Source organism: Rhipicephalus sanguineus, chromosome 9 (assembly GCF_013339695.2).
Source record: "Rhipicephalus sanguineus isolate Rsan-2018 chromosome 9, BIME_Rsan_1.4, whole genome shotgun sequence".
Lineage (NCBI taxonomy): Eukaryota > Metazoa > Arthropoda > Arachnida > Ixodida > Ixodidae > Rhipicephalus > Rhipicephalus sanguineus.
This window is the reverse complement of record NC_051184.2, coordinates 2,116,653-2,143,463: the sequence shown is the minus strand read 5'-3', so window position 1 is coordinate 2,143,463 and position 26,811 is coordinate 2,116,653. Positions and strand designations below refer to the sequence as shown.

The window sequence follows — 26,811 nt, the reverse complement described above, 5'->3', positions numbered from 1 at the left end:
ATTTTTTTCTCGCCTAAAACAAAAACTACTCTTTTCTAACTTTCTGCGTGTAATACCAACAAAACATACTACACAACGATGTATAGGCCACATTTTTACTTGGACAGCTACATTACGAAAATGAAGCCTCAATATGAGTCAAAATGCCATTTTTCCCAACTTTGACACCATATTGTGGCAATGTTTCGGCCTCGTTCGCTCCCGCAGTATTTTTATTATTTATTATAGGACCTATAAAACCCACGATGTGAATACATTACTCCCGAAAAAACATGTTCTTTTTCTAAAAAGCGCTAGACATGCAGCATTTTGCAATTTTTCCTCGAAGCCAAAAATAGTGAAAGTTAAAACAAAAATGAATAAATTATTATAGTTATGAAATGACAGCGCCTTGACCTAAAGGAAAAAGAATCGATAATTGCTCAAACCAGTAATTTTATATAAATTATTTAACGCGACACAGTTTCACTTCCGTGCCCAAAGCGCGAAGCCCCTCTAGCACACAATTTTTTTTCCTTCCCGAAATAACTACTCACGTTCACGTATATATATATATATATATATATATATATATATATTATATATATAGTATAATAAAATTATATAATATATATATATATATATATCCTTAAATATGGAGTTCTTGTTCTACGCTTATGTTATAACACATGGTGGATCCATGGGTGCCTCAGGAAAAGAAAAAAAATAAGATGCTTGAAACCAGTCACGTCTGTGTAGCCCATGAGCATATTTATTTAAAAAATTTTATATGTATGGGACGAAGACTGTCACCTGCCAGCCGGCGCGGGCCGCAATTCAGAGGTTTGCGGGCCGTTGTTTGAGACCCCTGGTGTAATAGATACGCACAAATATGACAAAACAAATAAGCTAATTAAAACGCATGTGCATCGACACACATGCAGAGAGTACTCCACATGAGTGCTCTTTTATCTATGTGAGCAATGTATTCCATGGAATTTTTCGCAATTATTAAAACTGAATTGTAGCAAGTGACCTAAATGGAAATTAACTAAAGTAGACGAAAAAAAAAAAACTCGCCATCCACAGCGAATCCACAACTATGGGCTTGGTCCTCAGCGGTTAACTTAAGTTAACTTTGGTAGACTGTTGTACTGTTAGCTCTGAAAAGAGTAGCTGTCCCACGGTCAACAATAAAAGTAACGAAAGGACCCGTCGTGTCTTTTAAAGCTCTTACGAAGAACACAGAGCCAATAACACGTACTGAGCATTCGCGGTTGAGGCCACTGTTACCTTTCCTGAATGACATGTAGGAAGGAAGGAACAGGATAGAAAGGAAAGGCAGGGATGTTAACCAGCCTAGAAGAACTGGTGCCATACCATACACTAGGGAAAGGCACGGGAGTGTTTGAAAGTTAGAGGTAGAGAGAAAGAGGGAGAGGGGGAGCGCACACACAGTCACAATATCGCCATCGGCCCAACACCGCTGGTGCAAGTCTGTTCTCTTCAAGAATTTGAGCAATGCCTTCGTCGTCTTCATCCGCGATGACCTCTCAGGACGCCATTCCAAAATGGTTAAGTCAACCATCGGTCTGTGGTCTACGCGAGCTACTTAGCATATATAAAGATTAAGGTGGCTTCGTGCTAGTGGTCCCAAGCCTGAAGGAACAACGGAGATGGACGGCCTTCCTTGTGTCTCCTTATTTGTCTGTTTCTTTCGTCCTCTCTTTCTCTTTCTCTTTGTTTTTCTTTACAGCAGAGCTGTTAGGACGTCGCTAGGTTTTCCATTCCGTCGTGCGGAAGTTCGCCGAGCTGGGGGAGAGCGGATGCAAGGTGGAGAGGAGGAGCGGGGCTTAGCGGGAGAGATGAAGCGGTGTGGCGAGGGTGGGCGGAGCCTAGCGGGGGATAAGGGTTAGTCCACGTCACTGCTCTCCTACAGAACCTGGACGCCCGCGCGGGCTTGACGTGGCGTTTGCATAGCCCTCTTTCTGGCAGTGAAAAAAGAAGTGACGTGGCGCTCGCTTAGTCAAAGCCGCCTATATAAATAGAGGAGGCGCTGGCTTAGCAATGGCGAAGAGTACCGTCAGGACACCCGATAAGGAAGCCCCTCGATTGCAGCGCCGTCGAGAAGCTAATCGTGAGCCGAAGCCGCGATAGCGACGCGATCCTGAAACGAGAGCTATGGGGAAGCTGAAACAAAGTGTCGCCGAATATCCCCAGTTTAGATTGACGGAAGCGAGTAGGCGAGGAAATCAAGATCCGGAGGCTCGTGAACGTGGCCGGTTGACCAGTGGAGTTCGATGAAGCCAAGCAAAAAGTTCGACTAAGTGTGTAGTTTGGTACTACTTTATTGACTTCCCCCTGCTCTGCTGGTCTTGGTGTTTGCGATAGCGGAGCAACGAATAACTATTGTATCTCTTTTTAGATGCGAAACATCTTATGGCGGAGTTCAAACCGGTGGTGGTGGTGTGCGACGTGACCACCCTTACTGCGCATGCGCTATCCCTCTCCACGCACCTCCTCTCCCAATTTCCCCTCCCCGTTCTCCCTCTCTCACTTCACCCTCTCCACTTCCTTCTCCCACTGTCCCCTCATCTCTTCCCCTCCCCTCTCTCATTTCTCCCTCTCCCACTTTCTCTCTCCACTTCCCCTCCTCCTCTCCACTTTCCCTCTGAAACGCGGGCTCGACATGCCGACACGCTGCTTCGCATCGCCTCATGTTCCCTTTAGCGGAGATGGTGATTTTTGGTCTGTTCCTTCTATTTTTCTTTCTCTCTATATCTATTTCTTTTTGTCTTTTTCTCACTTTTTCTATGTTTTTTTCCTCTTTCCTCTCTTCCTTTCTCTCTGTATTTCTCGCATCCCTTTCTCTGTCTGTTTCTCTTCTCTCTCTCTCTTTCTGTCTTACTCTCTTTTTTCTATCTCTTTTCTTGTGTTTGTTCCTTACTATCTCTTTCTCTCGCTGTCTGTGTCTTTCTCTGTCTTTCTATTTTTCTCTTTCTTCCCATTCTTTCCCTCTCTCTCTCTCTCTCTCTCTCTCTCTCTATATATATATATATATAGATATATATATATATATATAGATATATATATAATATATATATAATATATATATTATATATATATATATATATATATTTCTCTCTCTGTGTACTCGTTCTGTCGCCCATCCGAGTTATTGCATCTCACGCCGGACAAATCGGCCCAGCGGGAGAGCGCACGCCGGCCGAATTATTGCGTAGAACGCGCTGGGCGCAGCTGTTCCAGGTGCTAGGCGACGCGAGACGCTATACAAAGGCCGTTCATGATGATGATAGCTTTTGTTAACAATTCGTAGCAAACCTAAAACGTAAACAGCTCGGCCGGCTCGGCCGTTAATATCGCTTCTCTATATGTGTGTAGCTCGCATTTGATTTTGCTGCGTGCTCAAATGCTTTTATTACATAGACACATGCAGAAATTATGTGCGTCTTACCAGACCCTCGTCCATTACTACTCGCTTGGAGAACTGTTCCACAGCGCCCGTTTCTTTTCTCCAGGGCCTCTCCTTACTCGCCTGCAGAACTTCACAAACATTTGAGACTTCTGACTCCCCTATTTTCCAATTAATCTTAGTATTTATTGTGCCATCTATTTTTTTTATTTTTCACATGCAATAACAGGCGACAATGAAAGCGCCAGCGCCTCCTATAAAATATATCAATAATTAAAACAACAGACCAACGTCGGAAGAGGCGTTGTTGTATGAGACATTTGCTTATAGGCGAAACGACGTGTTGCTGGTTTGTGAATAATATCAATACACATTTCAATAGCGAGATTTCGAAATATGCAGATTCGTCTTCTTACGGATCGCTGCATTTGTACGCTCTGACTTCAGAAATCGTTATGACATGTGCGTGCGTGTGTAACACATCCGTGTGCTTTATTTTAATGCCGCAGTAATACTCTGTCTTTTTTAGGTTACCGAGTACGTCAATAATATTACAAATGTGTTCCGCGATGACCTCAACAAAAGTGTTTGGATGGACAACAATACCAGAGGCGCCGCATTGGACAAGGTACCAGTTGAATAATCTTCAATTAAGGGAGTAAGAACTCGAACACAAAAATCTCGTTTCAAGCTTTACCTGCTCGCTTTTTTTTTTGTACTTACCTGTCGCCGCCATAACTGCGGCACAAAGCCTAAGCTCCTGCGGATAAAGAGCAATTATTCACCCATTTTACCTTTTGTGACCTGAAGAGGGAGGCTCTTGACGTCATCACTGAAACCGGAAGTGGTTTTTACGCGGTATCAAAGCAATCGCATGACGTGCCTGTCGATCCGCTCACGAGGTGTCTCTGATAACCTGGTCTGATAATCTGACAAATCTGACAAACATCACATATATTAAAGATAAACGTTCAACGGCGATAGTGAATGTGTCCTCAACACAGAATCGAAACCTATAGGCTATTTTACACAAGACACATGGGCACCGCCACCCTGGGCTGTTAAACGAATGTTTTCTTTTGCTTTTATATCGCGATTTCAATTAATATGGTCATGAACTGTCAAAGGCACCCATCCAATCATTCTCATGCGCATGCGTTACCGTAGCACTGTTAGTTTATATAAAGATACAGAACCGCAAGGCTACAGCCGGACACGGCGGCACCAAAACCCACCCGTGAAATAGTCCATATAAATGATTCTATTTGTGATGTATTCACTATAACAAGCGCGATATTTCAACCAATACAATTAAGATTCACTCGTATGTGCTCCTCCAGCCGTCTCAAGAATGATGGATCACCAGGCGTCCACTCAAACTAACGATTGCAGTGAATGCCATTACAATAATTATATACTAGCGACACTCAAGTTCCTTCTTTTTGGCCGAGTAATAAGGCACTTTCCGGCACTGTGCCAGAAAGCATCTACGAAGTCGCTTATCATTTCTAGAACAAAAGCTTGCAGTGTTATTTACATTAAACTAAGATTATGGCGATCAGCCTCCGGAAAAACAATGACATATTTACTGACAGCAGTATACTGTTTAAACACCATCCATATACGGTTCGAGTTGTTATGCATGGAATGTATTACACAGGAGGAAGTCGGTTGGCTCTCCAATGATGCTCAGGCCAACATAATTCTTGCATTTCAGTTAGACAAAATGAGATTGAAAATTGGATATCCGGAAGAAGTCCTGAACATCACCTTCTTGCAAGAAAGTTACAAATATGTAAGTAAGGTTTCTCGGTTGGATCCCGAATTCGAAGAATATAAATGAGAGATGTCGATCGTGGAGAAGCGAAAACGTCGAGCAAGCATTAAATGCTGTGATTAGACATGTACAAACACAAAATAAACACAAATTGCTAAAAGCGATGCTCGAAAGTCACTGAAGAGAATCAGAGCAACTAACAGTTTGCGTGCGCAATCTGTGAACTGAACGTCCGGCATATTAAATGTGTTCTCATTGAACTTCAATGGACCACGTATGACCACTTTGTTGAAGGCCCAACACCATGTTCGACGAGCCGTTCGAAATATTTTGTTCTTTTTCTATTGAAAGACATGTGTGACTTGAATTAATAGTGCTTTAATTACACTCTGCGACTAATCACTCGAACCACGCAAATGAACACTTTAACACGCCGTCTCGCTTGCAACAAAATGTCGAGTGCCTTGGAATAAAGTTGCGTAAATTTCGCATATTTACAGACAGTCCATCATAATTCGTGCCTGTAATCAACATGGTGAGGCAGTAACGTGTTTTCCGTTCGTTGTGAAAGAAAGAAAAAAAAAACGTAATTCCTTCAAATTGAAGTAGCTTTTCCAATTCCTCTTTGTGAAAATAACGTGTATTTTGTGTTAACAGCTACGAAAAGGGCATCCAAGGCCAGATTAAAATCCCAGATTCAGCGATATTCACGACCCTCTTTACGAAATACCTTGCTCACTGCTTCCGAAACATGATTTTACCTATTGAGTCTTTGAGAAAGCTTTATTCATATCGCTATCCAATTTTTTTCTTATGAGATAAAATCTCAAATCTGTTCGCATCACACTCATGCAGAGCTCGATAAAACAATTGGGTTACCGTTAACTATAGAGAACATGCATGATATTCCTGTCCCATATATGTGACGTATCGCGATCGGTTACTAAACTATTCGACATATATTTGAAGTGTAAGGCGCGGCGACTATAACGGACAAAAGGGAGAGCACACACACACACACACACGGAGCGCCTCTCTTTCGTTCTTTGTCGTCGTCACGCCTTACACTTCAAATATGCTGAACCAACACGCCCAGTCTGCCATTCAAACTATTCGAATGACACAAGAACGTGCTAATCGGCAATCCCCCGCAGTGGCCTTCCATAGTTTGCAGTGAGCGTGAAATAGGCTGATCCTCATGCTGCGATGATGGTAGCTCCACGCACTTGCCAAGTCATACGGCTACGATTCCTGAAAGCTTTACGATTGAGCTTGTTGACACATAGATGTGACTTATCGACAAGACAATGAATGTAATAATAATTGTTGGGGTTTGACGTCCCAAAAACCACGATATGATTATCAGAGACGCCATATTGGAGGGCTCCGGGAATTTCGACCACCTGGGCTTCTTTTACGTGCACTTAAATCTAAGTACACGAGCCTCTACCATTTTCGCCTCCATCGAAAATGCGGCCGCCGCGGCCGGGATTCGATCCCGCGACCTGCGGGTCAGCAGTCGAGCACCATTACCCCTAGACCACCGTGGCGGGTGACAGGGCAAGGAAAGACAGTACACAGGCACCTTCGCATTGTCTTTCCTTGTCCTCTCGTTTAGCGTTCCTTAGTATAAGTCACATGTATGAAATTGTGAATCAGAGCATGTGCTATAATCCTTGTTTATTTCAGGTGCCCGTACTCAACACCTCTGATCACTTCGCACGAATGTGGCTGTACATAGAAGACAACAACAACAGGATCGCCTACGAGAAACTGCGTCTCCCGTACGACAAACACAAGGTAATAGGCCGAGATTTTAAACACGTGCTTTTCGTAAGCCTCATCCAATTTTCAATCTTCACGATTTCGAAACTTGCGATCTAGCAAAACTTATCGACCACAAGTTTGAAGGTGGGTAAACAGTTGGGGCCCCTCTGTTTTCACTGTTTGAACATGGATGCGCACTTTTGCAGCAAAAAACTTAGTGTGAGTACAAAATCACATGGAGGACTTTACATGGGAAAAAAGCGACGAAAATAACAGAGCTTACAATAAGCGAAATGCGGAATGCAGTCATGAGCGTGGTGTCACTTTTGACAACGTAGCAAAAAAAAAAAAAGACTCGTGGTGACATACACACCTTGGAAAGCGGGCGTGCTTGTCGTCTACATATCAGTTATAATTATCATATATGGACGTGCTTGGGTTTGCCGAAGTAGCTGAAGGAAGTGAAGCGAATTTGTAAATTTCTAAAGCACATACCATGCGTATTGGAAACCGCTTGCAGAACAGATCATTAGTAAAGCCACGAAGTGTACTGGAGTCATAGAAGAATATTCACGTCTTCTTTTTTTTTTTTTGTCGTAAACGCAGTTGGGTTGCCAGCGCCGCAGAGGTGAACGCTTTTTACAATCCCAGCAACAACGAAATGCGTAAGTATACAGATACCTTTATCCTTTCGCCGGGTAGGCTTTCATGCACGTCTACGCCATAAAAAGGGCACGTACACTCCAATCAGTTTTAAAACCGCCAGTTGTATCTGCAAGCCTGATTAGCCCAGCCTCGAAATTACATGGTTACATTCCACTGCATGTAAAGGAAGCTACCTTTGTACGTGCATTCACTGAGAATCGTTGGCAGTAGTCTAAGTCAAAATATGGTTCTGTATAAGTCAAGACTGAACCATTTGAAACACTCGACAACTCCTTGACGTCATGAAAATGAGTAAGCGCCATTGGATGGAGCATTTACGCATATTCTGGGGGAGGGACAACAACGGTCTGAGGCTTAATCAACTATAGACGCAACACCGACTTCCCTAGCCTTTTTTACGCTTTTCCGCAGTAAACTGCCTCCTAGCTCCTTCGTCATTCAGAACGTATACCGCCACAAGGAAACATTTCAAACTTTAACTGCTGCTGGAATACCAATTCACCGAACCATTGTGAATACGCAGAAGAGAGATACCAGCGGAAGTACTCCAAGCTTTTTCGTCAATGCTACCAAATTCAAAAAAGCCTTGAACATTAATCTAGGGCGTTTATTCGAGTAGTCTGTGCTGATTAAGATGCTCATGCACTTCTTTTTTTTTTTTTCGCAGTGTATCCTTCGGCAATACTGCAGAAGCCATTCTACGAATCCGGACTTCCAAGGTAACGTGCGTCCTTACTTTTTTGGGAATTGACGTTGGCAAGACAGCTTACGATATGAAAATGTAGCAGTCTTGTGAATTCGTTAACACTCGTCTCGTTATTTCGATCTGATGGCGCCAGTCCATTGCTTAGAAAATGCACACACAGAGTCAAATCCGCGTCGCCTCTTCTTTTGCAGCTTTTGTGCATGTAGGAGTGCTTTCACACAGTGCCGTGGCAGCCTTGGTTTATTTTGCACGTGTACAGAAGCGCGATAAAGCGTCACTTCCTAGATCACAAAGACAAAAAATTTAAAGACGAAAGCCACATGACGGGCGCTGTTCGAGCGTTCGTGCATTTTTTTGTATGTGCTCGTCATGTTATAGTTATGTTTCATAAGCAAGCAACGTACCATCTAAGCCAACTCTCGGAAACAGTAAAAAAGCATTGAAAATAGTCATTTTCTTGTGCATTTGCAGAACCCACTGAAATCACCAGGCTTCGGACTTGAAGCACAGTGTCCCGCATATCTCCTATTCGCTTTTTAGACTGCACGTGTAACACTTATGGCGAATGTTCATGATAGAGTAAATGTGCACAGCCGAGGAAGGAGATGGATCGGAAGGATAGGGCTAGACTCTTCTCATTCAGTGACATTGCTAAATTCCATAGAAAGTCGAGGTGCATATTATAACCGCCTCCTAGCCCAATATTGGACAGGTCGGAGGCGGTTGACTCGAGGCGCCCTCAAACCAGAACTTACACGAAACCGGTGCATCTTAACCGCGTGTTCTCAGAACTATACTCTGAGGCCAAGTGTAAATTACGTGATGATAGAGGAGCCACCCTGGAACATATACGCTGAGATTTCCAGATAGTTCAGAAGAAAAAAATTGCGGTCCCCTCAGATTAACCAGGCTCGCGGTGTAGAGCCGCACTGGCTACCGTAAAATCCCGAGCAAGCGCCCCCCCCCCCTCTACTGTGAAAGATAAACCGACAAAATTTGGAGGGGGGGGGGGGCTGGCTCGGTCACAGATCAAAATTCAAGATGGCGGCGGAAGAGCCGCGCGTGCTTTCAATGAAATGCGTTATTGCATAGGCATGCATTCAGTGTCGTTAGTGATCCTCGTCATGCAAAGAAAAAGAGTGAATGAAGCAGTGAAAATGGCGGGAGGGCAGAGGGAGGGCGCTTGCTTGGTCATTGGCGGATATTTCAAATCTCCAGAAAAAGGTAGGGGGACGCTTGCTCGGGACTTTACGGTAGCTCGGATCAGAACCAACTCTGGGCGACACGGCAAGCCCGGTAAGTTATCCAGAGACAGGATCTCTCTACTGTCCCTGGCGTGGCCTAGACACAGGTCATCAATTTGCAGAATGTTGAATTTATCTCACAAAGACGACGAACACTAGTGGGTCGTCATCATCAGCGCTTGGCTTGGAATCGCCGCTCGTGCTCGGAATCCGTTCCTTGCTCTGACAGTCGGCCAAAGCACTCCTGCGAACTCCAGCTACATTAGAATTTGCACTTGATGGAGGGGCTGGCCATCTATCCGAGTATTTTTATTTCTCATTCAGCTTGCCCATCGCCGGCAGTGGCAGGTTGTCAGTTCGCGTCTTATCATTTCCTATACGCTGCAGTTCTTCATGGAAGAGGCTGTATGCCAGGCATTCGCACTCCGTGATCGAAAACGTTTACGAATACGACATGGCCAGAAATCAATACTTAGGAGCCATCGATGAAAAGCTTCACAAGCATGAAACAGTCTATTAAAAGCTTATCAGAATGTTTCAACATTCACTAGTGACTTTTCTTGGCACATTAAAAAAATTCACTTATCACTACGACAGAGCCATTAACTACGGAAGCATGGGCATGACAATCGGACATGAAATGTCCCACGGCTTTGATGACCAAGGTGAGTAACTAGATTGCATTATTATATATTTGTACTTTACTTCAACGGCGATTCGTTATTTGCTTTTCGCGAAACGAACATTGCGTAAGTCGACGTGTTGAACAGTAATGGAAAAGATCTTTTCAAGTTGTCTGGGTGGCACTTGAACAAATATACAAATACACACGTTTATATTTGAACACGGCAGACAACATACGACTTTGGGAAACGAAATCTCTCGCTGATTTGACAGCTATATTGCCGTTAATGTCAACCTTGCTGGATAATTGTGGAATATAAAACCACCTATATTGACCATTTGGCCCAAATTATAGTTCTATGCAACCAGTTTATCGTAAATGGTCTACATTTGAAATGCTACCTAGGAATTGCATTTTGCACAACTTGAAAGGTTCGCTATATTTTCGCTGCAATCTTTTTTAAGCTCCGATTATATGCGAGAGCTTACAGGTGAACTAAACGAATGCGAATGCTTGGTACTGTTGCTCTAACCATGCTTTATTGTTCACTTTTCAATATTCAGAAGAATCTATTTTATGGTTGAAACCACAGGATGAAAACACTGACGCTAAGAAGTGGCTATCGGCGCTCTCTTCTCGATATATTCCTCCTGCAACGAATTTCAAATAGAGAAAGAGAGAGAGAGAGAAAGAGAGGCACATTTCGCAACACACACACAGTGCAGTGTAACACACGCTGTCGCTAAATTTTGTTACCTTCAAGTACTGCACGAGGGTTCATATGGCTTTCTGGACTGATATGCTATGCGACCAGGCCCCCAAGATATTTCCTTCAGTAAAAGGCCGATCATCGAGTCTCCTCAAGACACACACTGCGGCGTTGTTGTTGAAATTGGGGACAGCGGCACAAGAGATGATCGATAGTCTCTACGCAGTTGCAGTTCTCGCACATCGATGATTTCAAATAGGCTACTGCTCTTGATTATTGGTGTCGTGCGCGGCTTCGTTTCAGGCACGAATGCTTTGCCTTATTCCTCCCATTTATTTGTCTTCAACAATTGTCTTTTCCAACCTACTGAAGGAAGCCAGTTTGATGGGGACGGAAGGCTGCAAGACTGGTGGTCTAGCGAAACGCTCGAGAAGTTTGTACGGAAATCTCGGTGCTTCCAGTACCAATACGGAAACATCACGGACAATACGACTGGCACGCCGGTAAGCTGTTGCGATAATCCCTAAAGATTTGTGCCACAGGATGCAGAGAGTACATGGGGCAGATTGCTCTTTTAGTTAATTATGTTTGATTGCTACTGAATGTGAAATGTGTCTGAAATGAGTAAATTCAATTGAGTTTCTAATATGTATAGTGGATATCTACTGCCCACAGCGAAGTCTTTATTATGTGCATATAGCAATATATTATGAAAGGACATCAATAAAGGCATGTTGTTGTCACAGAACAACATAATCTTTACAGGAAAAGTAGGAAAAAAAACGGCTTTAACTGGTGGACAATGCCATATAGCCTGCTTTTCTGCACTGAAGTATAAGAACAGAAGAAACGGGAGAAAAAGAAAATGTTGAATGACGATAGAAAGGAAATGAATGGATACTTATATACACAGGACGACGGTCGATCACTCGATCTCCTTAGCATGTAGGAGCACCCGTAGCATTCTCATCTCTCGCCTCACTTTCTGCATTATATAGTCGCTTGCTTCGAACTTCAAAAGAACATCAACTTCGAACTTTGAAGAACATCAACGAATAGCTTAGGCAAGGGCTATTCAAGAGGCCGGCGATGCAGAGGCTGGGGAAAGCAAAGCCTCGAACGAATCCTGCTTATATGAATTCGCTTATGGTATTCAATCATTAACGTGTTTCTATAGGTTACCGATATACTTTCTAAGCCTCTCCTGAAATTGTCTAGGTCCTATGAATATGAGTGGGTGTTTCTTATTGCAACGTTAACACTACAATCTAAGCCAACTCCCACCAAGAGTTATCTTTAACCTCGGACAAGTGCGTATGATATAACGTATGCTATGTTATGACAGGTGTAACCTTAAAGAACAAGAAGAGAACAAAGTGAGTCAGGGAACAAACGGGTGTTAAGGACATATTCGAAATAAAGAGGAAATGGGCTTGGACAGGGTGTTTAGCGCCAAGGCAAGATAAGCGATGGTCATTAAGGTTGACGGACTGGATTCCAAGAGAAGGCAAACGCGCGAGGGGGAGACAGGATGTTGGGGGGGGGGGGGGTCAGATGAGATTAAGAAGTTTCCGGGGATAACGTTGCCGCAGTAAGAACAGGACCGTGTCGTTTGGAAAAACGTATAGGAAAGGCCTTTGCCCTATAATGGGCGTAGTGAGGCTGCTTTTGACGACGATGATGATGATGGTGATGATATGCATATTTAATGAAAGTAATAAAGAGGCATACTTAGAGAAGCTTCATTGTTGCTGCAAGAAATAACACTGCTGATTTGTAGGTGACATTTTACGGCAACACACGCGTTTGTGGTGTCCTGATCTCTTTCTTGTGTCCGTGTTTGCACGCCCTGTCTCTTTTTAGAATGAACACACAAAAATTATCGCAAGCTCACATCGGCCACAAATGATTCATTTACCGTCCTGCATTATTACTACAAACATGAGTACTACATTCTGGCGTGAAATTCGTGGAAACCGATTTCTTCATTACGCTGCAATACGGTCTCGCCCAATGTATGCTGAATTACGCGAAGAAGCAAGCACGGTTAACGTTTTTGTGTATAGTAGCCTGTACTAATAGCCTTTTGCTTAGTGGTCCGTACCTTCTGAGCAGTGCATTGACCTACTCACGTCCTACGGGGCGCATAATAATTACAGCTAGATGGACAAAATACGCTAGGGGAGAACATTGCCGATAACGGTGGCTTGAGAATGGCGTTCAAGGTAAGTTAAACCACCCCACTCATTTCAGCGGTACCTCATAAACATTGCATCACTTACCCTATACAATGGGGTAGAAAAGCATGAGGTGCGCAGAATGATCTAGATAAACACTATCTGTTTCGCGGTAAATAAAGCGCGCGAAAAACGTTTTGGACGCTGTCCAATGACAAATAGGATTACTTCATTCTATTACGTACTTGCTGCTGCAGTGACCGCCAGTGAAATCTGCTTTGATACAACATATATAACATAATAAAGAGAACGAGCCCTTGATCAATTTCGCTTCCTTCGTTCATTCAATTCAATTGTTGAGGTTTAACGTCCCGAAACCACGATCTGATTATGAGGGACGCCTTAGTGGAGGGCTCCGGAAACTTCGACCACCTGGGGTTCATTAACGTGCACCTAAATCTAAACTCACGGACCACAAGAATTTTCGCCTTTATCGAAAATGCGGCCGCCGCATCCAAGATTCGATACCGCGACCTTCTGGTCAGCAGTCCAGCACCATTACCACTAGACCACCGAGGCAGGCTGTTCGTCCATTCATAGCTATAGGATCTCGTTCCGGCAGACTTGATGCCTTCAGGTAGTATGCCAGCTACCTGCCAGCTCGTAAAAAAAAAGATCACGTGCTACGTGAGGTCAGCTCGCAAAAAAAAAAGTGTTCCACATTCGCCGTTATGTCGAACACTTCCAAGTTTGCATGCACAGAAATACCAAATAAAGAGGACGGGAGGACGACCACCACTGTAGCTCGATTGGTAGAGCATCGGGCACTTTGTCCGAAGGTTGTAGGTTCGGTCCCTACCAGCGGCAAGTTGTCTTTTCGTCCAATTTATTGTCTGTAGATATATATCAAAATTATCACAATACCATTATAGACGGCAAATAATGCCCCGACCTGTACTTGGCTTCATTGTCTATTGCAGTCATTATAGGTGCATACTGGATATATATATATATATATATATATATATATATATATATATATATATATATATATATAATATATATATATATATATATATATATATGTGTGTGTGTGTGTGTGGTGTGTGTGTGTGTGTGTGGTGTGTGTGTGTGTGTGTGTGTGTGTGTGTGTGTGTGTGTGTGTGTGTGTGTGTGTGTGTGTGTGTGTGTGTGTGTGTGTGTGTGTGTGTGTGTGTGTGTGTGTGTGTGTAATCGCGAAGTTCGAGAATCCTTTCTAATCCATAAATTTAACACTGTATCGCCCGGCATTAACGAGAGCGTAGGAAAAGTGTCGTGCCTTTCTGCGATGTCTTCATGTTCGCATTTTTGTCATACCCTGAATGAAATGTGCCTAAGACATCTGTAAAAAAGTTTGATTATAGAACGATCGCTATCATCTTTTCTCTTCACGTGCAAGCATCGAGACTAGTGCGGTCCATGGCTGATCGTTACAAGCGCTTGTTCATGGCCTTGATCCAGCCTGATGTATTATATCTCTTTCGTTATTGTTCTGTAAATTTTGTACATTCACATCACCCACCTGTTGGTGCCTATAAAAGTGGGTGCATGCTTGTACTTCAGTTTATTCTGACGAAGGCCGTGCCACGGCCGAAAGGTAATAACTATATATATATATATTATATTATATATATATATATATATATATATATATATATATATATATATATGCAGGCATGGTGGTGAAACTGGCCGTAGCGGTTGCAATCAGTGAAGTAGATCCTCCGTGAAAAACTAACAATGGAAGTGTTTATTTCGACAGTTTCGGCCAGAGTTTTTAAGAAAAAGAACATTTCACCTTGGTTGGCGTCTATTCCTTTTCTTGCCAATATGCATCTGAATGATGCCACAACGAAATGACTCGTTCAATCATACTTCCTTTTTCAGGCTTTCGCATTGCTGCATGACGACACCCGCTTGGAGGGCCTAAACATTTCCGCGAAAAGGCTTTTCTTTATTGCATACGCGATGGTACGAGAATCCTAATTAGGTACACCTAGAATTTTCCCACAAAAAGTGTATTTCGCTAAAGTCAATATATATTGATGCACAGACGGAGTGCGAGGTGAGGACCACGGAATCGCTCAGGATGCAGATTGAATACGATGAACACAGTCCGTCTGAATACAGGCAAGTAGAGTGCATTTACCAGGCATTGCCAATTATACATGAAACGGGAAGTGTACAGTCGCTCTTAATATGACTTGCAACCCAGGAGTGCGCGACTTTAAGACCAAGCTTTAAGATCACCCTTATATATCTTCCCCTATTCCTTATTTCCACAACTGAACGCAGTTCATACAACGTGGGGATGCTCCCAAATAAGAACATATAATTTAGCTGCGGAAATTAAGGCAAGTTGTAGCCACGCGCCGTCTTTGAACTCGTGGGTCGACACGCTCCCGTGTAGCAAGACATATTGAGCGCGACTGTACAATCATTGTGTTTTGCCAGTCATAACGTGTGGAGCTGAAAGTTCTAAGATAACAAAGAAACTCGACCGCACAGTATACGATGGAACAAGGAATCAAAGCAGTAACATTCAATGATAAAAAAACGCAGAATGGGCAGTGCAATGTTGTTGGGGATACAGACCGCTACGTCTGATCCTGTAAGCGCTTTTGACCCAAAAGGAAGAGACTGATGGACAACATGAAGAAAAGAGGGTTTCCCCACGGATGCTGTGAAGAGGTGGACCTCGGCGGGTCACGTAATGCGCACAAGCATCGATGATCAGTGGGAGCTACGAATCCATGTGATGGGAAAATCATCCGAAGACGGCAGTGGATTAGGTGTGGCGATGAAATTAAGAAATTCGCGCGCATAAAATGTAATCAACTTGCACTGGATATGCAGGAGACCGTTGGAAGAGGCCTTCGTTCTTCAGGTCTGCACAATTTACAGTGATCTTTGCACTTGTCAAAAGCGCTTATAGTAATTTGTAACTGCCAGTAATTTGTAGAGTATAGACTTCTCTCTCCTTTATTGCAAGTATCGTCATACTGTCGATCAACACACATGTTAGAAGTAAGCGTATGATAACTACGGGAAGAGAATTAAATTGGCGAGTGAAGGGTGAGTTGGAGCAACTTACACTTCGAGCAAGACTTTATGTAGATAAAACCTTGTAACGAAACATATACGGATTGTGCCCCGTTGACTTCTCCACAAGCATTGCATACTCAAAGAACGCTAACGCGAGGAACTGTACGCGGCGTTCTGAACGCTGCAACTTAACCAAAAGTAGGCAGTGAGAACAGCAGTAACCAATTATTGTTTCCTTTTTCAGGGTAAACGTGCCATTAAAAAATATGCAAGCCTTCTCCACTGTGTTCAACTGCAGCGTAAATGCACCGATGAACCTGAGCAACGAACAAAGGTGCATTTTATGGTGAACGCTGCGCAAAACATCGCAGTCGGCACTGAATGAAACTGTCACTTCTTCCGTTTTTATCAAGTTCGCGAAAGCCTTGTTTTTTATTAAAAAGAGGGTGCCTATTGATGTTTGAACATGCATTGCGTTATTTTTCATGTCCTTAAAGGGACCCTGCAACACCTTTTGAGCATGGTCAGAAAACGCTGCCGATTGGTTGTCGAGGCTCCTGAGAGCATGTGAGCCAAACATTATAGAGTAGCACGCGCCCTGGAGTTTACAATTATTTCTCAAAGAGAGCTAGAAGTCCCTCGCTCTTCTCTCGACAAATGATGCCATAAACCCAAATGACTTAGCCATAACGCCAAAGTCCATGACCATTTTCTTATTTGACCATCGTGATTTGAATAGTTACCGCGGCCGCCGCGGGATGGCGCGGCGTGCCCGCGCACTCGCTCGCTATCCCACTGAAAGTAATCCGCGGGTTCGAAGGAAAAAAAAGAAAGGAAAGTGCTCAAGGTCACGACGCGCGCGTGACGTATCTTCCTTCCCCCGTGCCATCCCTCCATGATTAGCTTCCAGCACTCTCGTTGGGACGAGAAGAGAGAACGTGCGACGAATCCTTGTAACTCCGTTCGCACTTGACGGATTCCAAAAATTTTTGCAACAGACGATTCGTGAGGAAATAAGCTCCATTAAAGTCATTCGAAGATTAGCTAGAAAGGTGTTGCAGGGCCCCTTTACCGTTCCGATGAACATGCTCGTAAACGAGGCGGGACGGAAGGAACACCACTGGCGACATCCCATGGCTACAGAAACGATAACATAAATTTAGTTGGACGTTCACTGCCCGTTCGCTGTTGAACCGATGTTGACGCCATGGTGCGGTACGCACGCAGCTGCTCATCAAGAAGGTCAGTGTGTGTGCGCAGAAGGTTTGTGCCTGAGTAAGGACAATAGGGAACGCCGCCTTGGCTACGGCGTCGTCAAGTGAGCGCAGCATGAGGAAGCCAGCCCCATTTCCAGTTTTGCAACCGAACCCAAATGTGAGCCTCTAAAGGTCTTTGAAAACGCGCTGTCGCCAGCAGCTTCCATCACTTTGCTACCTCAAAAAAAGAGCACAGAAAAGATAGCGCAGCTTGCACTAAATCGCGCAAGACTTGGTCGCAGAAGGGCTCGTGGGCACCCAGTCGGTCCTGGCATGGCTACGCCTTTACCCTCTCACCTCTCTCTTTCCCACCACTTGCTGTACTATTCTATACATGGCTTGCTCTCTTTTAGGAGCCTGCTCGCCAAGCTTCTTATGCTCGCGCCTTGTCCGTCGAAGGCGTGTACACTACTTCTCATTGGTCCCGCTGCGCTCTCTGGTGATTTCAAGAATGCTCACTGGATGGCGCGCCGCCACTCAAGGCGGCGCGCCATCTAGTGAGCATTCTTGAAATCACCAGAGAGCGCAGCTGCGCCTATGGCGGGACCAATGAGAGTATACAAGGCTATGCTACACTCTGCTAGCGTGACTGTACAACCGGAAATAATTTAAAAAAAAAAGACTGGATAGCCGAGTGGTTAGGATGCCCGCCTTCGGACCATGGGTACGCGGGTTCGAATCTCACCTCGCCAAGATTTCTTTTTCCGCCAAGAATTTCACTCTTTTTCTATCTTTCTATGCGTTTCTTTCTATATCTCTCTCGCTCTCTGTACTCGTTCTCTCGCACATCAGAGTTATTGCATCCCACGCCGGACAAATCGGCGCAATTTTTCTGGAAGCTTCGCCGCAACGGCGAAGCAATGAATGCGATAGAAACAAATTAGAATTTCACACTAAGAATGGCAAGCAGCTCAGTACTTTCAACGCACCGCTCGAGCGCAAAGGACTGGCGAAAAGAACACACACAGGACGACCGCGAACTAACAACGGTCACAGCTCGACACTTGCAGCGCACTGCTGAGACACAAAGAAGGACACTCGAAAAGAACGCACAGGCAGACACAGAACGAGCGCGAACTAACTGTTGCGGTTGTTACTTCTTCGCGTTTGAGCAGCGCGCTACAACCCGACGCTCTTAGACTTCTTTTTCTTTAAAACTGCGGCGCGTGGAGTGACCGCTCCGCGTCTCCTGCCGCGCGGTGGCGTTAGACGCATCGTTTACTCGGCGTTCCACATCGTCAGTGGCTACAGAAAGGGGCCACTTTTTAGTGCGCGTCTGAAGAAAAATGTAGGAGCATTGCTTTAAAGGGCCCCTCACCAGGTTTGACAATTCCGAACTGACGAGCGCAATCCATGCACTGGGCGTTCACGATTACGTCTTTGAAAGTTTGCAGCGCTACGCGCCGCGTAAATGCGTCAAATTTCAAGCTGAACGCTGCTTGCCCTTCTTCTCGCGGCCGCACGCCTAGAGAATGAGGGGATCACGTACATGGCGGGATAGCCCAAGGTAGATGGTAGTGCTACGACGTCGCTCCTCTACGTAGACGACTTGCTCTGACGTCGCCAACAGTAGCACGTGACACTGCGATAAATATTTGACACGACGTGTAGTTTGTGTAATTTTGTTGCTTGAACGGATGAACAAAACTTGAGAGCAATAATAAAACACAAACGGAATGTGTGCGTTTCCTTTTTTTTAATTTTTACTGCGAATCGCAGCGAGATTCGAGACTTATCTACCTCCGTTTCGCGCGCGTTCGTGTTGTCGCGCTTTGCGCATCGTGCAAACGCTACCATTTACAACGAAACTAATTTTCTACCGCGTTCCAGTGCTCATTAGGCTCATTTATCCTCCCGCGTCTAACTAGATGTTCATGCGGCACACCGCTAGTCTCGCGTCCGTACAAACGTAGCCGCTTTCGTGCTCAGTAATAGGTTGAAAGCCAAGTGATCGGCGAGGGCGCATTCGGCATAACTTGCAGAGATGAAGCGCAAGGAACGTCGCCACAACACCGCTCGCGTCTCGGGGGCTCGGGCTGGTTCGGGCACGTCATGCGCTCGTGACATTGTGTGCGCATGTCGTGTTCATATGTGATCCTCCTGCTCGCGTGCCGAAGAGGGCAGGGAAGGAATTTGGCTTGCGAAGGCTACACGGGGCGAGCGGCAAGGGTTTCCAGCTCGCCTCCTCGCATCATGGTTTCGCGTCGCTACAAATTATTGTTTTTCTCAGCTTCTAACGGACCGATTAGAAAAATTCTTGTGACATAGTGCCCTTTATTGGGCTCGCAACAACTTCCAATGACTAACTAAACTTCGGTATGTCACCTGCTGAAGGGCCCTTTAAGCGCGCCCTTCAGGCAATCTCGCGGGTGATACTACACATACTGAAGCACTTCCGAGCTCTGCGTGTCGTTAGCGCTAAATGGTGCATATAAATAGCTCGCTGTTGTTATGCTAAACAGACGGAGGCCCGTGGCCGAGTTGTTTAAGGCAGCGCGCTGCGGAGCGAGGGGTCGAAGGTTCGAATCCCGGTGGTGCGCTTCGGAAATTTTCTTTGTGGCTTTTATTTATATATACATACATACACATATCCAGGACATGACGGCGTCGACAGACGGCGACGGCAAAAACCAGCCGAGAGTGTCCATATAATTGCTATCGCAATAAAACGATCTGTCGATAGGCGGCGGTTGCAGACCTGAATTTATCCGAACCCGGTGATATAACATGTTTTACCCAGACATATGCGAGACATAAGTGCTTCTAGAGCCACTCTGGAACACATATTATGGGAATGTCGAGTGATGATAAACAATACTTATGATGGAGCCTCTAGCGATCGCCGCCGCGCTTGCTGGAAGACTACGTTGCACACCTGTACCCATCGGTCGGCAAAAAAAATTGGAGCTCACTCAGGCTCACTAAGAAAAATATTTTGATCTGAGGACTCACTCGTACTCAGACTCACGAAAACTTTCCTCAAATAGACTAAGACTTACTAAAAGTTTGCTCAACCTGACTCATTCGAATTCAAACTCACCAAAATATTGCTCACCCGGCACTCACTCAGACTCATACTCACGGCTCGATCTGAGTCTGCGTGAGTCTGAGTGAGTCGGCTCATGAGTGAGTTTGCTGACCTATGCCTCTGCTCTTGAAGATCAATCATGGGCTGTCCAGAGGGGCGAGGAAGCCGCCAGGACTCAAGAACTGGGCGTAAGCTATAGGCGGGAGATTTTGCCTTCCCACTAACTCGCAGGAACTTTCAATAATGTTCTTTGACTGAATGACTCCTCAACTGCCGCGTGCATCAAGACTGTTTCGGTGTACACTAGCTGCGCTGAATACGACCAACACCGAAGAGCCGTCGCTCAAGCCGTCCCTCGCATGAGGTTCGATTTCGAAGCAACGAGTGGCGCGACGGCGACCTCCGTCGCTTGCCTCTTCGCTTCCGCGTCCGCAATCGCACGCATAGTGTTTACGCTGTGCACTAAATATGCAGCAACATAGCAACGATAAAAAAAAACACCGCCCAAACACTCCGTACATATGGTTAACCAGCGAAGCTGAAGCGCGCGCGGTCCCGGTGTTAAGCATTGGGTTAATCCCGACGTTGTATTGAAGCCTTTCTCATTTAATGGTAAGGTTCGAATGGCGAAATCCGCCTGTCTTTGAAAATGTTGAGGTTGACGGCGAAGAGCTTGTTGACGTACATCGCGCACGCCTCAGGATCATTGTTTCAAAGTTCGACGCGTTCGAAGAACGCCATCTCCTGCACTAACCAGCGTTGCGTGTCGTCGCCGTGTACCCTGATGCGTTCGAGCAGCTCAATTAGGCGCTCCCAATGAACTTCGGGGGCAGGCAAAGTTAGAAATGCCGTTGACTTGTCGAGTTGCGTTGTCATCGCGAACACCTCCTTCTTGCGTTCCTGCCAGCAATGGTCCGTGTTTGGGCAGACGCGGGGCCCACTAGTCGTTCCTCGATGACGTTGAGCTTGAGCAAATGTGTGAAGGCATCGGTGGGTAAACGTAGCCATTAACGGGGCTTAAATTTGGCATACTGCCTTCGATTAGCTATTCCATGCATGTTCCAAAACTGACCGACGTCGGGAGCAGCTGGGGAACCACCGCGTCAGTACCTCCATGAAATTGTTCCGTTGTTGTCGAGACCAGATTCCGTCGATCGTAGTCAGCTTGTTGTCGAACCACACGCGGTCGCAGACGTCGCAGCAGCAGCCGAAGTAACGCCCGAGAAACTCCCGCCGAAAGTGGGCCTTGGCCCCGGCGAACGCGTTGCGCCATTGGCATGTTGACGCTATTCTGCCGGCACTGCCGCTTCCTCGCCGTCTCCGCCAAGCATCCGCCCGCCATGGCGCGCATGCATGGGTCCGACGGAGAGATGACGTCACTGACGGCGCAGCCAATGGAGACCGTTATTTAAACATGTGGCGAACGGTTTTTCGTTTCGCCTAGCCACATACAGCTTTCGCTGAGGCTGACGCACGTCAGGTTGACTACATTATAAATGCAAAGGTTGTACATGGACATGTGCGCGCTGGAACGTTCCAGCGCGGCCATGCTTTACATACGGTGGTTGGGGCAAAAAAAGAAACGAGCCTGTTTATGCTGCCCGTATGCAAGAGTGAAATAATTATTCCTTACGTTCAACTCTATTTTTGTAGAGCGCATTCAGTAATGAAATGTCAACGACGTACTTTATGAAGGTTTATGCTGCTCAGTACGTGCTTATATGTATGAGTACGTTGCTTAAGTGCGCATGACACTACACGTCCGTATAAAAGCGTTCTTATTCATTGGCCATGATTTAATGCTTCAAAGAAAGAAGTAAGACAAGAAACAAAAGAAACGGCGTAAAGACGAACTTATTTGTCCCGTGTGTGCCCTCTACGTTTCTTGCCGTGTCTCGTTCTTTGCGCTCTTAAAGGGACACTAAAGGGAAAGAACGATTTTTCTCGTATTATAAAGTAGTCTTTAACGATACCAAAAACACCACGCTTGCTGCGAGAAGACGCTTGGTAAGCGAGAAGACGAGCGAAAAGGAAATGCGGGAGGCGACGCCACATTGGTTTTCGCACCAGTTGTCGTGACGTCATAGAATTTGATGTCGTCTACTAAGGCCTAAGTAGTTCCTAATCGGCAAAAAATGAAATGCAGTGACTTCTGAGGGAGCCAGAGACTGAACATACCAAGATTCAGGAAGGTTGATTGAGTCAATATGGCTCAAATACGAAAAAAAAAAAACACTTCGAAATCAGTGACATCACCACCGGAGTTATTGGCGAGAAATTTGAAAGTGAAACTTTTGACAACTTTCTCATCTATTAATAAGCGTTCGGTGGTGAAATGAACAACACTTAGAATTTGTAGGGTATAATTTATCAGTCTAAACTAATTTACTTTTTCACCTAGGGTCCCCTTAAGTTATGTCATACATGCACCTACCAGGCCCCCGGTAAAGTAATTTTAACCTATTTAAAACTGGCGCTTTGCTACAAGGAATAGAGTACACTTAAAGACACTCCCTCTGGCCTCTAGCTAATCTTGGACGGTCATGTACAGGCACTGACACCGGCAACAAAAATGAACACTCCTCTAGATGACAACGCAAGACGCGCAACTAAGTAGAAGTGATAGCAGGCCAGAATTTTAATCACCTATTATTAACAACACCTTCATTCGGGAAGCGGTGGCCAGAAACTTCTATATAACATGCTAATCTGTTCTCCGTTTGCTCCGGTGTTTCAGCAGGCAATTTCTCCTTTTCTTCAGATTTCACAGCCTGCCGTCTAGTTATATCTACTGGATGAGTGGATATTCAGCCGGTCGCTTGCGCTGAAGCGCATGCACAGACGGCGAAGCCGGCGCGCTGTCCGTGGTGAGGCCGACCGAACACGAGCCGGCGAAGCAACCGTCGAAACTTCGCCTGGTCACGTGGTACCGCAGCGGCGACTCCCCTCCGATCACTTGACATGACGTCACGCCTGCCACACTATAGCACACCGGCGGCTCAAGGTCATCGCGACGCGATGAACGACTGATAAGTTCGCAGCGATAACTTGGAATCAAGTCGCCCAAAATAAGTTGAAGTGGATATCGTTGGGAGTGGCATAAGCACTGCATAAGATAGGCTGATAATGGTGATGAATAAGGACATGCGCTCGTGGTTCCATCCTTTACGTGTGCAAAATGATGCTAAGTGAGCTAACAGAAGTGTATAGTTTCAGAATTAGTGTTAGGACAAGATCCAAACGACGATTCCAATTGACAGGCCCTAAGTATCCACGGCATCACAGTTTCGAAGTGTTGTATGAAGCACGCGAATTACCCAAATGAAGTGGCTTATTGTCAAGCCGTTTCTACAGCAGTTATATTGGCCACTTGAATTTGCGTACGCTTAGTAGCACCATACACTCTAACGGAAATAAAAAGAGTCATTTCACTCCTTTTTGTGAGTCCTGACTTGTCACGTATAAGACTCTCTTTAAAGAGACACGTGGACTGTCTTTGGAGATCATTATACTCTCTTTAGAGAGTAGTGGGAGTCAAAAGAGAGTAAAAGTGCCTCTTAAAGAAGAGTCATATACGTGGCAAGTCAGGACTCACAAAAAACAGTAGCACATACTTTTTTTTCTTTCCTTATAGAGCCTAGAGGCTGCTTCTTTAATTACCTACACTGCCCTTTGATGGTGGAATATATGTAGCAATAGTATTAGCGGAATCAAAACATGAATTGACGTCGCCAAACCTCTTCTGACGTGCTCGCATACCCGCATAATAGATGTCGCACGCCACCAAATCGAGAAACGTATATGTGATGTTGACGTATATTTACCTTGAAGAATGGTTTCTGCACCGTCACTGAAACGATGATGTTTATTCATAGAACTCCCATTTCTCTAGATTGCAACATGAGCCAACCTTTACTGCGGGATCAGTAAACAGTTCAAAGAAATTGTTTTAAATATATCTACTTCTCAGTTACACGGCGCCAGGGCTGTGGCCGACGTCATCATTTTCAGCGGGTGTTTCCGTCACTCAGTCATTGTCGTCACGCCACGTCTTCGTCATCAGCTTCAGCGTCACCATAGGTCGAGCAAAAAGAAAACATTGACTCATCAGCATAGCCGGCATTCGAACTCATCCTCCTACGACCATATAGAGTGGCAAATATTGCTTACTAATTGCTCTTTCGCACAGCCTTTTTTTTTTTCAGCGAAGCTTGTTATGACACACATTTCGGTGGCAGTGTCGTAGGCGAAAGACCCGGCGCCGGCGAGATCACAGGCGTGCACAGGGCTCCCCATTTGGGCGGGGGGGGGGGGCGATGTTTTACCAGTGCCCCCCACCTCGTTGGTCGACTTCGAAGCTTCGCAGTGGATGCAAAAATGCAAATGAAGCTATGAAATGTATCCCACAACGGTCCTGTTTTAGGTCCACGGCTTTCCGGGGGCAAAAGTTGGAGGTAAACAGCTCTTGGAATGCGACATCGGTGGTTCTCGCCCAGCATTATCGTGAAAAACCTGCATGACCATACCCTTGCACTTGAAACAACGGAAGGACAGGTCCGTCGGAGTAAACGTATTGGTCGGACTTGGCGCCCCCTACAGACGATTAGGGAGGAGAGGGGGAGGGCGCCCCCTCCTCCTTGCCCCCCCCTCCCTCCCTTGTGAGCACGCCTATGGGCGAGAGTAGAGAAATGCGGCCCTCGAAGGTGCATCTTAAATGCAAAACAGGGGCCGCAGTACAAAAATAACGAAGAGAACAACGACACCGGGGCACCCCCTCCCCTGTTTCTTTTATTTATCCCCCTTTCATCGTTGTGACGCATGCGCCCTCAGAAATCAGATGTGCAAAGTCATTGTTTTTTGGTTTTTTTTCAAGGCGAAAGAAACCGTACCACGCGCTTAATGTGTAAGGTATATACATATTTGTTGCCTCTTCAATGATGATGATAGATCCTTTTATTAGGCAAAGGGAGGACCGAAGGCCAAATAAACTTCCAGTTGCGAGTGTGCGCCTGTGTCGTCGTTCTCTTCTTAATGTCCCTGTTTGGTACTGCGCCCCTTTTTGCATTGAAGATGAATCGTTGCCAACTAGCCCGAATGGCTGTCTGGCCTGGAAAGTGCGCCCGTCACATGCGCATTGGTATGCGCCGTTTTCCAATAAGTGGCGCTCTCTCGACGTTGGGCTTGTCGGCGATCAGCCATGACTCATACGGAAATCTGATCATTTGTCGAGGTCACTTGTCATTTCACGTTGACACTTTTCATTGTCGCCTGGATATCAGCGCATGATCGTCGTTGTTGCCTGTAGCAACTTAAAGGGGCAATGACACCCAATTTTCGATCATAATCTGTGTTATCTGGATTGACCCTTGTGCATTCCCAAATAAGCTGGCGAAATTTTAGCGCATTTGGCCGAGCACTTAATTTATAACCGAATATTTTTATAAACACGCGAGCGGCCCGAGAGTCGGCAACAATGGTGCACTCGCGAGCCGTGACGTAACAAGCAGCTAGCTGTGCAATTGCGTCTGCATTGCGGCGAACGATATTGCTCCGTTGTCAGCTGCACGTGATATCGAGATATTTTAGCTTTCTTTAGCTTGGCACTGAAATTGAACGATTTGCAGCGGCTGAAACTTTGGTAGAAGACGACGGCTCCGTTCTGTGCTGCACATGACGTCACACGCTCCATTGCGAAATGGTGGTCGGCAGCGGTGGGCGGGGTTTACAGCCGGCGACTTGTAGGGCTTGTTTTGCACTGAAATATTCGTTTACGGCCCACTTTTGAAATCTGTATAGCCATAATAGACCCTCTACTTCTGGTTTTCGCTGAAAACCACAAATCTTTGGGCGACCGTGTCATGGCCCCTTAAGTATTGCGCTGCTAAGCACGTGGATGAAGGTCCGATTCATGGCATGGAGAAAGGAATAAGTTAGGAGGGGGCATTGCGGCATAAAGAAAGAAAGAAAGAAAGAGAGAGAGAAAGAAAAAAGGAAAGAAAGAAAGGAAGAGAGAAAGCAAGAAAGAGAGAAAGAAAGAAAGAAAGAGAGAAGAAAGAGAGTAGGAAAGAAAGAGAGAAAAGAAAGAAAGAAAGTAGGAAAGAAAGAAAGAAAGAAGGAAAGAAAGAAAGAGAGAAAGAAAAAAAGGAAGAAAGAAAGAGAGAAAGAAAAAAAGAAAGAAAGAGAGAAAGAAACAGAGAAAGCAAGAAAGAGAGAAAGAAAGAAAGAGTAAGAAAGAAAGAGAGAGAGAAAAAGAAAGAAAGAAAGAAAGAGAGAAAGAAAAAAAGAAAGAAAGAAAGAGAGAAAGAAACAGAGAAAGCAAGAAAGAGAGAAAGAAAGAAAGAGTAAGAAAGAAAGAGAGAG

At 45.2% G+C, this 26,811-nt stretch overlaps 2 protein-coding genes across 4 annotated transcripts in view; both read left to right on the top strand.

Annotated features, from left to right (window-relative positions):
• Positions 1-26,811, top strand: part of LOC119404443 (neprilysin-1) — a 205,373-nt gene that overhangs the window by 16,310 nt on the left and 162,252 nt on the right. The window contains exons 10-11 of the mRNA XM_049419331.1: positions 3,942-4,040; positions 5,130-5,207. Coding sequence (XP_049275288.1) covers positions 3,942-4,040; positions 5,130-5,207 — 177 coding nt within the window. The remainder of the gene's footprint in view (positions 1-3,941; positions 4,041-5,129; positions 5,208-26,811) is intronic.
• On the top strand, positions 7,560-16,632 carry LOC125759777 (neprilysin-1-like). 3 transcript variants are annotated; one of them, XM_049418864.1, is made up of 8 exons: positions 7,560-7,621; positions 8,290-8,341; positions 10,170-10,237; positions 11,279-11,409; positions 13,066-13,131; positions 15,010-15,093; positions 15,176-15,252; positions 16,412-16,632. In XM_049418864.1, the coding sequence occupies exons 1-8, from the start codon at positions 7,618-7,620 to the stop codon at positions 16,515-16,517; spliced, it is 588 nt and encodes a 195-aa protein (XP_049274821.1). In that variant the 5' UTR covers positions 7,560-7,617; the 3' UTR covers positions 16,518-16,632. The 3 variants fall into 3 exon arrangements, with proteins under 3 accessions (XP_049274821.1, XP_049274822.1, XP_049274823.1); XM_049418865.1 differs by lacking the exon at positions 13,066-13,131; XM_049418866.1 differs by lacking the exon at positions 15,010-15,093.